This window comes from Rhipicephalus sanguineus, chromosome 8 (genome assembly GCF_013339695.2).
Source record: "Rhipicephalus sanguineus isolate Rsan-2018 chromosome 8, BIME_Rsan_1.4, whole genome shotgun sequence".
In the NCBI taxonomy this organism is placed as follows: Eukaryota; Metazoa; Arthropoda; class Arachnida; order Ixodida; family Ixodidae; genus Rhipicephalus; species Rhipicephalus sanguineus.
This window is the reverse complement of record NC_051183.1, coordinates 76,424,801-76,442,610: the sequence shown is the minus strand read 5'-3', so window position 1 is coordinate 76,442,610 and position 17,810 is coordinate 76,424,801. Positions and strand designations below refer to the sequence as shown.

The 17,810-nt window shown below is 45.8% G+C and overlaps 1 protein-coding gene across 1 annotated transcript; it reads right to left on the bottom strand.

Annotated features, from left to right (window-relative positions):
* Positions 1–555: 555 nt before the first annotated feature.
* On the bottom strand, positions 556–17,593 carry LOC119402113 (excitatory amino acid transporter 2; the record flags this gene model as incomplete). Its single annotated transcript, XM_037669225.1, is given in 7 exon segments — positions 556–2,143; positions 2,873–3,007; positions 4,849–5,043; positions 6,206–6,439; positions 14,002–14,128; positions 15,917–16,077; positions 17,398–17,593. Coding segments are annotated over 7 exon segments (1,211 nt in total), but the record flags the coding sequence as incomplete, so codon positions are not given.
* Between the last annotated feature and the right edge of the window lie 217 nt (positions 17,594–17,810).

Here is a 17,810-nt window from a genome sequence, read left to right as displayed (position 1 = left end):
ACTGATCATCGCTGGGACCGCGCCGTCTTTTACAAATCTCGCATCGAACGTCGCAGCCTTATCACTGGTGGTCTCGCTAGCTCTGGAATAATCTTGACTATTCGCGTCCTGCGCGCAGTCTTAACAAAATGATCTACTACAATAGAGAAGCCTCTCAAACACGGCGGCGCGGTCTGCGTAGGAGCGTTGCTAACCGTCCTTGCGTGTCAAACCCGAATACATCAAAAATAGACACGTGCGCAATATTGAGCCACCCTGCACGGACGCTTTCTGCGCCTTACGTGGTTTTGCATTTCCTCTGGGATAGGAGGCAGTGGAAGATTTCTGCTCCTCCCGATGTTTTGCAATGCCTCCGGGATCTGCCCACTCTAGATCAAGCGACGCTGTTATGCGATTACGTCGTCAAGTTACATCGCTTTGTGATGTCATGATGACATCAAAGGGTCACGTTATTCCATGATGATTTTCTGCATCACTCGTGTGGACGCTGATGCCGTCGACTACATTTCGAGTTTGATGAGGCATCTAAGGCTTTCGCCTGAATAAGCACACGTCTTTATGAAAACTTAAACGAAAGCTTTTATTCGGCATACAGTATGCGGATTTTTCTTTAGAGCAGTTGAATACAGCGACGGTGAACACAAGCACGAAAGCCATTGTTGGGACGTAGTGGCACAGAATAATTCAGCAAATGCGACGACAACGTTAATATTGTTGACATAAAGATTCTTCCTTAGCATATTCTCTGGATTTGTAGTGGCATTACTTAATGTGCTGCTGAATGTTGTGCAGTATGTTGATGGGGATCATATCTGCAAAAAAACTGCACGTTTGCGTACTCCACATCAAAGACAGACGTCTTCTTCGCTCGTTGTCTAATTTGTTGTGCAGAGATCCGTACTATGGGAGATGTAACGGAGGCTCGAGTTTGGCATCTTTAGTAATGTGACCCATAAAGATGTGCAAACTTGGATAATGTGACGACGATTGTTGTATGTCAATTGATGTACATGTGGACTTTTGTCCAGCTTGGTTTGGTATGCCAGCTCGTTTGTTTGCCAGTGAGTTTCTGTGAGTGTGGCTGTTTGTGTGCAGTTATTTATAGTGCAGCCTCTTGTTTATGATGTACACGGGATGAGATGAGTTTTATTTGCCGAAGTGTTTTTAACTTGAACATCAGTGGAAGTGGTGCGCCGTAAACGCACCCCTCAGGGAGACCGATACGGTTTGGGATTACTGATATTTGCGAGCAGCTTTCAAGGAGTGATGCTTCAGGTCACTGATGTACAGTACAGTCCACTGTTAAAGTGAACACTCGAATGTGCACACTTCATATTGCTGCCCTAACTGCAAGTTTGTGTGTAAACAAAGACCGTGCACGACACTAGTCTGTCAAAAATGGTTGAAGCTGTCAACCACCAGTAACCTTATGGAAATCCAAGCCACTATGCTTCCCCAGTTAAAAAAAGACAACATAATTTTCCATCAGGCCAAGAGAAATCACTCTTGCTACAGCAAGATTTATCTGTAGTTGCTACAGCTTCCCGGAGCAGCGATGAACTTTTCCGTTCTATAATCGATATCTTTTGTCGTGACAATAAAAGTGAATTCTGTTGCGTGTGTGTTGTTACAACAGGGAGCTGAATTACTACAAGTGTTTATAGTAGCGCTGAAAAATGTGTTGTCTCAACAGAACTGTCCCTGTAAAAACACGAGAAATTGGTTGTGGCACTACAGAAACCTGTTAACACAACAAGCCCCAACAGAGCCACACGACAGACAGGGTAACAACAGCGTGTCGTGCCCCAAAATACGAGAAGACATCAGAAGTTCCTGTCGTCGTGTTCGGCTAGTATTTTTAACAGGGTATGCAAGAGAATGAAATCCGGGCATGCCCCTTTAACAGCGTTTTCTTTAACAGTGGACCCGTCTGTAATATACGTCAATTTCTTCGTGTGTGACGTTGAATGCGTAGAGTATTTAGCGGTTGGAAGTGTACTTTTTTCTCTCCAGGGTAAGTTCGTCAACCGGCCAGTGCTCCAGAGCATTCTGATTCCTCTTCAACTCCATCTCTACAGAGTGGTGAACTATGGCCACTGCTATGGACTGGCTGAAGACGTTGACACAGGTGCGGCACCGGTTCCTGCAATTGAAAACATGAAAGGAAACGTTGGTTGAAATCTTCGTAGTTTTCAATTCGCTGTTGCATAACGAATAAATGTCGTACAACGAATAATTTTTGTTAGGTTGCAACAAGATGTACAAAAGTTTCGCCAAAATCATGCACCCCCGGAAGGAAAATGTTTTAAACTTTCCTCTTGCTAAAATTACATAATTTTAGTTCAGTGAATACAACGCAGGGCACTGAACAAGATGATACAAACAACTGGCCGATATCTCTATTTGTTCTTGGAAAAAGCGCGCCACAGTATGACCAAAAATACATGGGAAGATTGTGGCTTACCCTGTCCCCTTCTATGGTTACTGAGAATGAAACAGCGTTGAAAATGGGACACACAAAAGAAGGTACGACAATGGACTGTATGATTCTCAAACTCTATTGCACCAACTAGCTCACCAATGCGCATTACTACATTGCAAAAAGGAGCCTTTGAAGAAGTTTGTTCGGAAACCTTAGAGTCTGTGCCTAGGATAGTATTTTTCTATGTTCAATAACGATATTCTCAGGTGCTAGATATTACAGGCATTATCGCCGTTTGAGGCGAAATTATGTAACCTGATGATGATAATGATGGAGGTGATGCTATACGGTGTTTTATGGCGCAAGGACCAGTGATGGCCAAAGAGCACCAGATCATAATATAGGATGTGGTCCATTGTGAATGATGGACCCTATATGCTGTAGACTTACATTATCCAGTCGACGGCCAAGAGGAGCCCGATGTGAGACGGGCCGATGCCACCAGCTTTCAGCACAAGGATCATTGTGATGACTCCCGCGTTGGGTATCCCTCGGTTTGCGAAGCTAGTGAGGGCAGCTGCGACGCTGAAATACGGAATATATCATTTTATGGCAACCATTGATGACTTAATTATTCGTTATTTGATGATACACTCCGGCGAGTGTATTAGCTGGACGCAGATGGATGGTGTATTTGCTGGACCAATGAATGTCCGTATTATAAATATTCATTCCATTTGGCATCATCAAAGTCAGCAGGAGTTATCGCAATTGTTTAGGCGCCATACAGCATGTTCGACGCCTTTATATGAGTAATTATAGGTATTACGCGCCAAAACGTAGATATAATCATCTATATCGGGCCTATATCTGCTAAGATATATATCTGAACGCTTCTCTTGCCAACTTACTCGATTCTTGGCCAACCCTTCGCAGCTGTACTGCAGCCCACCGAACTAGACTAATAAACCAAGCAAACACGTTAGCCGTTTTAAATTGATATTAAGTCTGGAAACAGCTGAGAGCAGATAGTGGAAGTATACCTGCTGATATTCCAAGTGCTTATTTCAGCGCGTACTCATTAAACGTATCTCCAGAGCTGGCGGTACGACGTCAATCGTTACAACCGCACCGAGGACCCTGTCGATTTAGTATGTGCTGGAGTGCATAGGCGTGCGCGCACGGGGGCACGGGGAGTGCCCCCCCCCCCCCCCTGTCTCTAATTATCGCAACAGGGCGCCAAGTCGGCCCCACACCGGACTAACCCGGCCCCCATACCCTCACTGCTTAAAGTGCAGGGCTATGGCCATGCAAGACTTTGATAATAGTGGCAGCCGAGAACCACTGATGTTGATTTCCAATAACTGCTCACTTCCCACCTTTATCCCAGGAATGCAAGAGACCAAAGGCAGGCCGTTGTGACAAGCACGTGTTTTCGCACGTCTTCGCTTAATCTTATTGCGATAGCAATTATATGGACAGTCTCGGCTGGATTTTGCCGTCGCCGTCGCCGCCGTCATGCACCGTATATGTATAAGTATATATATATATATATATATATATATATATATATATATATATATATATATATATATATATATATAAAAGCCTCAAAGAAAATAATTCAGACAAATGCTTCCGAAGCGCGGAATCGAACCAGGGACCTCTTGCTTCGCAGCGAGTGGCGCTATCCACTACGCCACGAAACGCAGATCCTCCACGTAGCTAGCCGCGAGCGTTATATACACACCCTTTACCGCTGGACGGACTCAGAGACGGCAGGCGATAATAAGCGTTTCTTCATTACCAGCGAGATGGCGCTAGGAGCGCGACGGGCGCATTTAAAGTCATCGGCGAGCTCGCTCGCTTCTTATATTTGCGCAGGGAGAACCTTGCCATTCCGCTGCCTGCTCACGCGGTTTTCTCGTGGTGAAGGGAAGATGAATGTTTCATTCTTTCACCGTTATGTACGCGCTCATGTTACGGAGCGTACGAAAGCCACTCGAGCTCAAGCAACGCCGCTAAACGAACAGAAGATGAGCGCGAACTATCAAGTGTCACAGCTCGACACTTGAAGCACGCTAGTTTCTTTCGCTGCTTCGGCCGCCTTTGCAACAGGAGCGCTGTTCAAACTGAGAGTATTCGTTGGCGAGCCTCACTTCGTATAGCATTAATTTCTTGCTATCGCATTCATTGCTTCGCCCTTGCGGTGAAACTGTGACTTTTTTTTGCATCCATTGCGGAGCTTGTTTTATTGGCCAATATCGGGGGCTGGGGGCGGTAAAACTTGGCGCCACTAATGTGCATACCTACGCTGGAGCGCACAGTCAACTCAATGAACTCTTAGATATTGTCGATATTGTCGATATTGTATAGCGGTTAAAGCGCGTGAGGTAAGAGAGAGGATGGTAGGGAATATAGCGCACCATATGGCCAAGTAGTGCGCAAAGTCCAACTCGATGCCACTCAGGTTGGCGATAAATATGGTGCCGATGGCGGCGTAGAGGGCGGTACCGTCGAGGTTGAAGGCCGAAGCGATGGGTGCCACGAACCTCGTGACGCGCCTGTCAAGCTTGTTGTTCTGCTCGAGGCACATGAATGTCACGGGGAGCGTTGCCACACTGCGACAGAGAAGAGCAGTCAGATACCATCGCAGCAAGTACGGTAGCAGTTAGGACTGTGTATAGAGGTAGGCATGAAGCAACGTGGTACAAAGCCCAAACGTGCTTGTTTCCGTCCTGTTAAACTTGGTTACCAGCAATACGTGCTACAATGGGCACGTATGTCTATAGCACCAGTGGAAGAGACATTAATAATCGCTTAACACCAATTTATCTGAAGGCATGGAATTGAGCGACCCAGTTAAAGATGAAACTTCCAGACAATTTTTTTATCACTTCAGAAAGGGCTTCTTCTTGTAGGTCGCTCGCAGTGAACATAATTCATCATCATAACCATAATGCGTTCGTTATCAGCCTATTAATTAAATGTCATTTGTAGGACGAAGCCTCCCTCCGAGTCTTGCATAATCTAATTTTATCCCAGGTGGTAAATTTTCTAGTTAGTCATGTAACCTAATTACCTGCCTTTCTCCAGTTTGTTTTCTGCTCTTTGGTACCAATTCTGTGAAGGGCCATTCAGCAAGCCACAAAAACTCACAGGGATTCTTGTGCATGCGTCTCAGTCGACTCGAAGGTGAAAGCTATCTTCTTCTAAGTCGATGTACTGTACCTCCCGCGTTTCCCTCCGAAAGCTTTCTGGAACTAACGTGGTTTTTGCAATACCTCCAGGATCGGAAGCATTGTAAGGTTTGTGCACTTCGCCTTGTTTAGCAATGTCTCCAGGATTGGAGGCTTTGTAAACTTCAGCACCTCACCTTGTTTTGCACTGCCTCCTGGATCTGCCCCAGTTTGACTAAGAAGTGATATTACACTATTACTTCACAATGTGACGTCATGATGACGGCACAAAATTTGGCGATCGGTAACGTTATTATGACGTCATGTGGTGACGTCATCTATTGATGATGATTTTGTGCGTTACCCGTGTTGACGCCGCTGACGTGGGACACCGACGCGGGAAGCCGGTCAGTTTTCGCGTTTGATGAGGCATCTAAGGCTTTCGCTTTAATGAATACAAGACACCGGTGTGCGAGGGCATTTGGAGAGCAGATGACATCAAAACAGGTCTACTCTGGCAGTCTGAATGTGAGGATGTGCACCCATAGCTTCTACAGTGGTGACCCTTACTCAATACAGGAATCTCACTTGAAGGTTTCCTCACCTGTCCGACGTGCCGAAGGCTGTGACGAATGCGTGGAGCAGGTTCTTGGCAAACACGAGCGGGTTTTTGCGCACGAAGGAGTAGTAGATGAGGGGCAGCACGATGAGCGAGTGGATGGCCAGACCCGTCATTACGGTGCCTATGTACGCGCCGACGTTGATGGCCTGCTCTCCCAGGTCATCTCCACGACCGATGGACGCACTCAGCAGGAAGACCACGCCAATAGGGAAGTACCTGCCGGGTGAACAAAGGAATTATTGGGGCCGTGGCGCAGAAGTGACGTGCACAAGAACTCATGATGGTTAGCGCGAAAAGAACACAGTTCAAGAAAATGAAAGAAGTCACAGCGCCTGCGTCGTCTTTCCTTTTCTTGCACTGTGTTCTTCTTGCGGCGGCCATCTTGAGTATATTCTAACTCGCCGAATTTGGTACCTTTTGGACAAGAACGGTGACAGTGACTGTGGTCTACCTTTGTTCGAGAGCGTAGATTTTTGGACTGGCTGCTTCGACTTTGGTAATGGAGGTGAAGAGCTAAAATGGCGCACAAGAACGACGTCAAAGGCTACGTGTGTTGTTCAACAAAGCGCAAGTGTCTGTCGTGGTTCTTGCTAAGCCACTTCACTGCATTTGTTTCAATAGCAGCATCAAACACAAACAAATCACAGCATATCCACGGAGTGAATGATGATGAGTGGGCGAAGCTGCGGAGGTTCATCGGTAAACCGTGAATCTTCCGTGAATTCTGCCCAGTACATCATTACCGACGTGAGGTCGGGCGCGTTTATACTAAAGGTTCGATGAGAGTTATGACGACTTGCAGCTCACTTTAATTTTACATGTACGCTGTGAATTTTCATTGTTTAGAAAACCATTGCTTTAGAAAACATCTGGCGTCTTTCGTTAAGCAGCTGGCGTCTTTTCGTTTTGCTTTAGAAACATCTGGAGTCTTTTCGTTTTGCTTTTCGTTGGTTTATTTCGTTGGCGTCTTTCGTTGGTTTATTTCATCAACCAACGGCGTTTTGAACAAAATTTTTATTGTTTAATCACGCACAGGAGAAATCTCACCAGGCACTACCTGGGAGGTAAACAATGGCTGCTAATGGGAATGAGAGACAGAAGAAGTCGGCTTTTAGCTAACACTTACACTTCTACTTCTACTAACGTTTCCTACTGGAACATGCCAATGGCTGCTAATGGGGAATGAGATACAGAAGAATTCGGCTTTTAGTTAACGCGCACGCTGCGAATTTTTTATTGTTCAACAACGCACAGGAGAAATCTCCCACCGGCACCACCTTGGAGGTCAAGATCTGGTACTAGCGTTAAGACTGGTTACGCACTACGACGGGGACGAACGGGTGCCGCTTTAAGGAGCTTCGCCCCTAAAAATTTTGGCAGATACCACGTATTGTGGAAATCGATCTCATGCGAATCAGATGCCGGATTTTTTGCTTTGAGGCAAGCGTTACTAGGTGCATCAACGTCTTGGGGTAAATTTAGTAGTTTTGCGCATATCGTGGGCTTGCCAGGCCCGTCGACTACCCTGGCGCGTAAAGGGCAACTCATGGTCTGACGTGACATCGGCATTTACTTTAGAGCGATGCAAGTTTTATCGCAACGAAGTACACGCTACAGCTCAATGATGTGCACATTATAAGTAGTGGCCGTAGGCGTATTCGAGCAAACCCTTGACTATAGCGTACGGAGTCAATATTTAGTACATTGTTACAAAAGCAGATAGCAAACACTGCAACCACAATTGGCGTTGCCCCGACGTGACGCTTGTATAGGGTCTTTTTCCTAAGCAGTTTTAAGCACTGGCGGGGCTCCGTGGTAGAATACTCGACTGCCATGTAGAATGCCTGGGTTCGGTTCCGGCTCCAGCCGTGATATTTATTCCGTGCTGCCATCGGGATCATTCACTCATCGACAAGTCCGTTGGCGCCGGCACGGCATTTTCTACAACACAGGCTCCTTAATGCTGACTTGACATGATAAGCGCGTTATAGAACTGCTGAAGAGGTCACTCCCGGGAGGACCGGGATGAGCCGATGAATTCACCCCCGATGGGACTGGCAGACATAGACCCACCGCAACGTCATGGGCCTTCTGGACGACCTGGAGTTGTTGCTATCCCATTAAAATTTACCAAGCCTATTCTCGCCTTCCTCGGGTTGATATAAACTGTGATTCCCCTGTGGCTCATACCCGTATACCATGGGCCATGTCATGCGGATATGTGCGAGACGGGACTGAGAGGAAGGGTTTCATGGCATACGGGACAGGCAATTCACGTCGTTCATGTCATGACCTGCGAATCGTGTTCGTCATACGCTCATGTCCTCCTATTCCAGTTTTGGTATACATCAAGCTAACGAGACGTCCACGAAAACGGAAAGAGGTAGGCGGCTAGATAGAAATAAAGAAAGAAAGGAAGAAAGAAAGGAAGAAAGAAAGAAAGAAAGAAAGAAAGAAAGAAAGGAAGAAAGAAAGAGAGAAAGAAAGAAAGCAAGAAAGAAGAAAAGACAGAAAGAAAGAAAGCAAGAAAGAAAGAAGGAAAGAAAGAAAGTAAGGAACGGTAAAAATGCCTTTGGCTCGCTCAGAAATGTTGCGAATTTAATAATGAGTTCACTGTAAGTTATCGAGCCACATGCGCCCCATGGTATGGGAATGTGACAGCATGAACGTGCAGCCCCGTCAGTGCACCAACCGTCGAGCAGTGGGACGTCTGGGTAGCCAGGCCCCTTAGGACCAGCGTACTTGGTGTACAGGGCGGGTAGGAAGGCAAAGGCCCATGACATCGCGGAATGAGGACGCCGTCCACATTGGTCGAAGATGTTGCATGCTCCCTAGATCAACATATTGCTTGATCCATCCGTTAGGGGTTCACTTGCCTGGAAACCCGATGTGGTTAAGAGACACACCATAGCGGGGGACTTGCTGATTATGTCTGACCATCTGAGGTTATTACGATGCAACTAAATATAAGTAGCACGCGGGTCTGTCTGCATTTCGCCCCCGTCGAAATGCGGCCGCGGAGGCCGGGAACCGAGCCGGCATGCTCGAGCTTCTCAGCTCTACATCTTATTCGCTAATATAACCTGGCAGGTCAAACCAACTATCCCAACCATCTGCATTCCGTAGCAAAGGGGAACCACTAGATCATTGTTACAAAAAAGAATCATGATAGAAGATTCGGGGGAGGGGGGTGATGCAGGGCTACATTTCTTTATGATAAGAGATAATAAATGCACAATAACGGGATAATTAAGAACAGCGCAGTTACGAACAAACCTTCATGCTTACGAAAGGTTCCCCACAGGCCTGTTGTTTACAACATTTGTAGTTTTACCACAGAAAGTGTACAGTTATTGAGGAAGCTGTTGTGATGGACTTCCTAATAACTTGCCTAAATATTTGCGCTATTATCATAAATATAATGCTTACGAGTCAAAGACGATAAAACGTGCACCAAACGATGCGCAAGAGTTCTACGTTCCACCTTCGTAGAAATGTTGCCGCCGCCCCCACCAATGAGATGCTGTGTACAGTGAACTCTCAATTGAGTGAACTTCAAGGGACCCAAGGAAATAGTTCACTCAACTGAAAGTTCACTAAACTGAATATTCAGTAGAATATGGAACAGCATTGGGCACTGCAGACAGAGTCAAAAGTGTGAAATGCAATTTATTTTGAAAAGGAATCTGTAATTTTAATTTGAACTGGTGCCCTTAAAGCGCAAGAAGAGACAAAGCTTTCCAGAGAGTACGTTTCTGTGCACAGCTGCCTCTGGCACATGAAGATGGCCGCACAATACCGATGATGCCGATGAGACAGACAAAAAAAGAAGGGGCGAACTGATGCGCACGTGGCTCGTTTTCGCCGATGGATGGGTGATTTAGAGACGGCTCGCATCGGCTATGCCAGTGCTGCAGTGCACAAAACTTCGTTGAATTGATTTTAAAAATGAGCCTGGGTCCGCGGATCAAGTTCGTTCAACTGAAAAATTCACTATTCTGAAATTCGTTTAACTGAAAGATTTTTGCATAGAATGCATAAGAAAATCGCCGGGGATTTTCTAAAAGTTCGTTATTCTGAAATATTCGTTAAACCGACGTTCGTACAAGTGAGAGTTTACTGTATTTGTTTCTTGATCGCTTGCGGATAGGCGTGATGCCGTAGCTCTAACAAGACACCAACCGAAGAAACACACACTGCATGCCCTGCGTATGCAGTGTGCCAACAAGGCCTTAGTTGAGCTCCTTGTTTGTCGTCGCACTTCGTCATAATCATGATCCAATATCACCAGAAAAATGTGCACTAGCAGCATCCACTAGCAAACCAATGACGCCTTATGTCATATCAATCAAGAGGCGGCCCATTCCTTATGCCAGAAATTGGAGGCTTCTTGGCGTATTCATTGGCAGGGGCCTCTGCTGGAACACGCACGTGGCCTACATGAAGCAGCGTCTGACAGCAATTTCCAAGTTGTTCAAGTTCTTGGCAGGACAGAAGTGAGCAATGTCAGTAGACGCGGTGTTGGAACTCTAGAAAGCGCAACAGAGGCAACTATTGCGATTGCTCGTGACCATCCAATACAAACATTAAAGAGGATGTCCTGAGAACGCACGTCGGACATTTTGCACGTGCTCCCTGTCATCACCTTCCAACACTGCCTTCAGGCAGGCGCCAAGCATCATTCTCTAAAGATATCGTCAAGTACAACGGCAAACTTCCCTCGGGCTTCACCACTGCCTCTAACCCATCGATACTCCCTTGGTGTCTCATTCAACCCACAGTGCCTCTCAGTGTACCAGGGATCTGGAAAAAATCTGAGCTGTCGTCGCCTGTGCTGAAACAACAGCCTCTCCTTTTTTTTGCACTAGAGGTATATGGACAGTGTACATATTGTGAGCACAATATTCACAGCATTCGCCCCTCATCTCCTTCACCTGTATATAATCATCATCACTGTGAGCGTCTTCTGCGTTCGTAGAATTGGTCAGGCGGCCCCACTAAATAAAAGGCGTCGAGCCTTCGACTTTGCTACCGTCTTGCAGAGTGGTGGAGGCTGCTTTCGATCCCCAAATCCTCTACGACGTCGAGTTCCCTGAAGCTACGTTCGGGTCGCCGTTTGCTCAGCGTACCCGCTGTCATGGCCTAAGAAACGCTGTGGACTGTCGCGGCCACGCCCGCCTCAATACCGAGGCAAGTCAACAGGAGCGGAAGACTCGCTACGATCACGTTCACCGCGTCGTTGAGTTCACTCCCGGAGACGAAGTATTGCTGTGGACCCCAACGCGAGTTCCTGGCCTATGTGATAAGTTTCAGTCACGTTTTATTGGCCCCTACGCTGTTTTCGAGCAAACTTCTCCCGTGAACTATCGGGTAACTCCCGTTGTCATGCCTTCCGATGGCCGTTGCCGTGGCACGGAGGTTGTTCACGTGTCACGCTTAAAACCATTCCTACGACGTACAGCATCGCCAAAAAAATTGGGGGGACGCTTAAGCTTCGCCTTTAAGAGTTGAACGCGATAGGGATATCCTGCGCCCAGTGCCCACTTCGAACACTACGAGTGTTTAACAGAATGCGCGCACTAAGGTGTGTGCCTTATGTAATGGGTAGCATGCTTTAAACCAGGGGCAATTATGCGCGAGAAACTTGTTCGAAGTTGCGATGCACCCACTACGTGGTCTTAAAGGAATACGCGCAGTAATGTGCCTTCGTAATGGGTGGCTGTCTTTAAACCACAAAGTCGTTATGTTAATGACATGGTGTGACACCCGATGGCAATGTACGCTTGTTCCACGCAATATTATTGCGATATTGAATCTCGTACTGTGACACCTGTATACAGGACGCGTATTTTTGGGAAGCATGAAAGTTACTTTCAGTGCAGCTCCAAGCAGAGGCGTGGCTGTATTCGTATAGCATACGTTATCTCATGCCACCGAAAAGCCATTCTATGCCTGTTGACATGCTATTACTAATGGGTATGCACAGTTTATGGAAAACTCGCATGTTAGACAGGCATGCGGAACCCATGGTATCATCGCGGTTGCATTTCATTCAAATGGCTCTTCAGCTAAAAGACTTTTACGAACAATTAGAGTTTCAACCGGACTAGTATCCACTCTTCATGAAATGTATAGCTTTAATACCCTTTTAGGACTTCTGTGTAACGCTTGTAAGCTGGTAGAGGCCGCCTTGTTCGCTATGTATGCTAATTACACACATTTGTAATAAATACCATGAAAGAACAAAAAACAGAGGCGTGGCTGTGTGGTAGAACACCTGCTTGCCACGCAGACGGCCTGGGTTCGATTCTCACCCGGACCCAATATTTTTATTATTTATTTTATTTTCACCTTTTTCGATTTTTTGCTCACGGACAAGATGATGATTTTTCGCTCGCTACCGACGGTGCCGACGGCGGAATTTCTGCCATACGAGCTCTTTAACGCTATCGCGTTCAAACAGCGGTCAGGTTGGCCGCTTCCGCGCGAGGGGGAAATTCGTGTGAGCACAATATTCACAGCTTTCGACCTTCATCTTCTTCACCTGTATATAATCATCGTCATTGGGAGCGTCTTCTTCGTTCGTAGAATTGGTCAGGCGGCCCTGCTGAATAAAAGGCCTTAGACATTGCTGCTGTCTTGCAATATATATACCGATGGATCCACAAAGCTCCATTGTAGGTTCGGTGCAGTGGCTGCCCCAGCAAGAGCTATTACCATCAGCTTTAGGACTGACCACTTCACGACGTCGACAGCTGCGGAACTAGCTGCCTTTGTGTGATTCATTTTGTTTGGTCAATCATGAACCACATCAACAATTATCTATCTTCAGCGACTCAAAGGCAGCCCTACAATCTGTGCTATCAGCTCTGCGTCGCGGGCCGTACAAACAGTTCGTACTTGAAATTCGTTGTCTTCTCCATACATAACATGAGAAAGAGCACCAAGTGACGTTTCAGTGGCTGCCAAGTCACTGCGGCGTCATACGGAACGAACTGCCGCTCGGGCAGCTCTTGAAGGCACACTGGAAGATACCATAACACTTTCAAGGTCTGACTCCTGCAGCAGTATTCGAGGGCTTGCACAGGAGATCACGCTCTCTCTATCTCTCTATTGTGCCCAACAAGCAGCCAGACCAACCGGACCAATCGTCAACGCCACCTGTCCTCTTTGATGCATCTCTATATGCCAACTGGAATCCACTGAAGTGAGGGCACAGTGCTCTATCACTTATGGCTAGGGGCGGCATTGACGAAATTGTATTCATTTCGTACTGGAACAGGCGACAACACTCTTTGCGATGCCTGTCGTTGCGAGGAGACGCTACACCACATCCTGTGTGACTGTCCGGTATATAATGTTGAGAGACAGTCACTGGCGTCTGTTCTAGCTCACCTTGACAATAGACAAATGTCTGTTGAAACTATTCTTACACGTCGTCGACAGAAGACATCGCAACTGAAGGCGACGAAGGCACTACTGAGGTTTTTAAGAAAAACGGACTTGGACAGGTGGCTGTGACAGTGATGTCGCGTACCACACAAGTGACGGACTGGGACTGGCTGTTTGTTCTGTGTTATCTGCTGTCCTTGTTGCCTCTCCACCTTTCACTCTCCCCCACCCTGTTCCCATGTGTAGGGTAGCAAACCGGTTGTCCTAAACTGGTTAACCTCCCTGCCTTTCCTTCTCTACTTACTATTTCTTATCTCCTCGTCATTATCCTTTCCGCTGCATTACCAATCGTAACCTTTCTTACTAATGTAAGAAGGGGTACTCACCACATGACCAGGTAAGCCAGCTTCATAGTGAGCACGTTCAGCACGGAAAAGAAGTCCACCATGATGACGGTCGTCTCACCCATGAAGCCGGCGAACAAGCCGAACGCGGAGCAGAAAACAATGATACCTGTTAGAGGAAACAATGTCGAGCAAAACTCAGTACGACATGGAAGAGTCACTTGCTGATATTTAAGACAGGAAGATGTCAAAATTTCACAAATGAATGCGGTTCAACGATATGTAAACTGGCAGCGTAAGTTTACTCGCCATACGTTTAATCTTTAAATACTGTGCTTATAATCACACGTCACACCGGCGCCTAATAAAGCAGGATCACCACCCTGCAGTTAACTACAATGAGCACATTGTAGGGGGCTTGTTGCTAACCAAGGAGAGCTTATTAAATCACTGACATATATATTACGAAGAGGCAGCTTGACAAGGGCCCACAGCTACCTTTGTACACAACAGCAGTGACAACAGTCAGCATTGTGAAGTCGAATAGAATGCAACAAAGCAAACAAAGTACACATTCAAAAATAATAATACTAATAACAATAATGCAATTGATGAATATAATCAAAAACCTACCATGTGTATTTCTCGCAAGTGGGTGTGTGTACAGTGCAGGAAATCTACGCCAGATTTCACATAGTTGTTAAGTAGAGTAGGAACTATGTAAGTTAATTTATCTTTGGAAGGGTTTGTTTTGTCTATCTGTGTTTTTGCCGCAAAAGGTTAATGAATGAATGAACTTATTTATCGCACAGTGTGATTAGAAAGAAAGCATAGAAAGAATCAAATTCTGAAGCTGTGGATACAACTCTCCATCTGTACGTTATGTAATCAAGGGGTCGACTCAAACCATTATTGTTCCCACTGATCAGAAGCAAACCAAAGTCTAAAACTGCGAATACAATTATCCATCCTTACGTTATGTAATCAAGGGGTCGACTCAAGCCATTGAAAGTTCGCAATGATTCGCGGAACAATATAGTGTACTGAAATCTGATAATACAAGGAAAATATGAAATTTCAAGCATATTGATGATGGCGACAAGTTGGTGTTGACAATAAATCATTTGTATACATTCAGAGGTTAAGTGAAACTTTTTTTGAGAACCTCAGGGTAAAGGTTGAACATGTAGAGGTAAAGGGCGGAAATAGAATGCAACAGTAAAGTAAATGCCGAATTATTTGTAGCCAATTACAGTGCAAGGAACAACACTACGTAATAGGAAATTGATACTGAGGGAATACACTTTATTAAACAGGCAATGAAAACGCTACGTAGTAGTAATTAAATACACAAACAGTACACTAAACAGGCACGGCATAGCCGGGAAAGAAATTGTAGGCGTAAATTCTTCCTGCGCAATTCGATCAAAGGAATAATATTCGATTTAATTAGTTCGCATGGAGGGTCGAAGGTCGAAAATTTCTTGCAAAGAAACCAAAAAGTCCGTCTTTGGACTGATTGAGTGTAGGGACCTCGGGCAATGCATGCGCATTCAAGATTCGACCATTCATGCTGTGGTAGGCTAGGAGCTTAACATTTGAGGAACTCTTCGCAGTTAGTACTTTAAGAAACATGTATTGTGAAAAGTGGAATAATGTTAAACTTAAACAGTTCACGGAAACCAACGGTTGGTCTTGTTGAATCGTGTGATTCATTAAAGGCAGAGCCTTTTCGAGATACGCAGTTGCAAAAGCTTCGTGAACCGTACTCACAAAAACCTCTTACGCTTGAAAGGCTGTAAGAGAAAATTTCAGTCAATCGTGATGTTGGGCATATCATTAACTAAGGCAACTGGCCAATGGCATTGAGAACTTACGATTGAGAAGCTTTTGTGAATTTTGCCTCAGATACTTCACAGAAAAATATCAAGCTCGGTTTCGTGCGCCACCTTCTCACCAAAGATGTTGAGGCCGTCTGAGTACTGCAGTTTTCTTATGATGTCCGGCTCGAGTTCGCTTGCATTAACGCCCAACGGGACAAAGCGCGGCGGTTGGGCAATGCGAACTGTTCGGTGCAGTTGGAAGCAGGCTTGGACGATGTTCTCCGGAAACATATTCCTGCCGAAAAAACAACATCAAGAGGTTACGATAAACTGGCGTTTCATGCATTATAGCCAAAGTAAATCAAGCCAGCAGCAAAGGCCAAATATAGTTCCAAGTATAATAAGTGCTCGTTGATATGCAGGCGAGCTGCCATGCTCATGTTGACTGGTGTGAGACAGCAGTAAGTGAGAGGACGACACGATGGGAGGGAGGACGGAAGGAACATTATAGAGAGAAAACGCGGGGATGTTAACCAGTCTAGAAAACTGGTGTGCTACCCTAAATTGGAGAAGAGATGGAGGAGTTTGAAAGTTAGAGGAGGAGAGAAAGAGACTACAGAAAGATGGAGAGGGGATCACACACACACAGTCACACTCCTCACACAATATCGCTATTGGTCTATAACCACCGGCGCAAGTCCGCTGTGCTCAAAAATTTTAGCAACGGCTTCGTCGCCTTCATTCGCGACGACTAATATACGTAGAGATGATGCGCTTAAAATTTCGAATGACCCTCCACTATCACTTAAGCAGCTAACTTCTTTAACCACATTTATGCACGAATTAAACCTTTTTGTTCTTTGCAAATAGTTTCTTTATGGCAGCTTTGATGACCTGCATTTTGGTCCTTTTTTGTTGTATAGATGATTTATGTTGCTTATTTGATGTTTTTGATGTTATAGATGTTTTATGTTGCTTTTTGATGCTTCTTTTTCTGTGGATTTGCACTTCATATTTGTTTCCTGTTCTTGCTGTACACCGTTCTTTTTAAATTTTTAACCGAGGTTCCCGTTTGGAGTCATTGACTTTGTGACCGTCGTCTACATATTTGTTTGTACCAATCATTGTAACTTGAATTACTAATAAACTGAAACTGAAACTGATAGATATCTTAGAGTATGTAATGCCATGGTGATAGTTACCTCTCTGGTATTTCTTGGGCTTGAACGCAGTGCATCACCCATCTATGCCACATGATAGCCCTACCTTATACTTTCAACCTACGAACGTTGTATCATTTTTTATCAGAGTCCTCACGCTCCATCGGTCATTAAATCCGCTTTTTCCATTTTCCTGTGCTGCCCTCTGCCGTTAGGGTAGGGTTTTGGTAGGGCCTGGGACAACCGGTATTGCCAGAAGCAAAGCCTCCGAGATGGAGGGGTGTTTCGTGACTTCTCCGCTAGGAGAAGGGCGCATGCGCCGTGACATCATGAAAAAGGCGGATTGCGATTAAGTGCAGATTATGTATAGCAGCAGAAGCACCGAGTGGCGTTTTCTGTTCAATCACAGGCAGGGCAACACCGCGGTCTTCAGCAGTTACGAGTTACGCACTGACCTAACGAAGTCCAAAAACGTGTCGAGACCAGACACGCCAATCTTGCTGACGTCGGTCTCCAGGATCTGCTTGCCGGGGGAAAAGATGGCGACCACGATGATGCCAACGAAAGCAGCCAACATCGTACTGGCGACGTAGTAGGCGATCATTCGGGTCATCATCCTCCACACAGTGCCTGGTCTCACGCGCGTCAGTGCTGCGGAGAAGGGAGAAGTGGAAAGAGGCGAACTAAATGAAAACTGTAATTTCCTGCAAAAATACTACATTACATATTGTCACGTGGTCGTGACGTCGACGAAGACAGCGGTCGGCGTTTGCAGGATGAAACTGTTTATTTGGCCGAACTTGTGGCCGGAAAATGAGAACTAGGACTACAGCAATACACACTGTACAATGATAGCGGCGAACAGGGC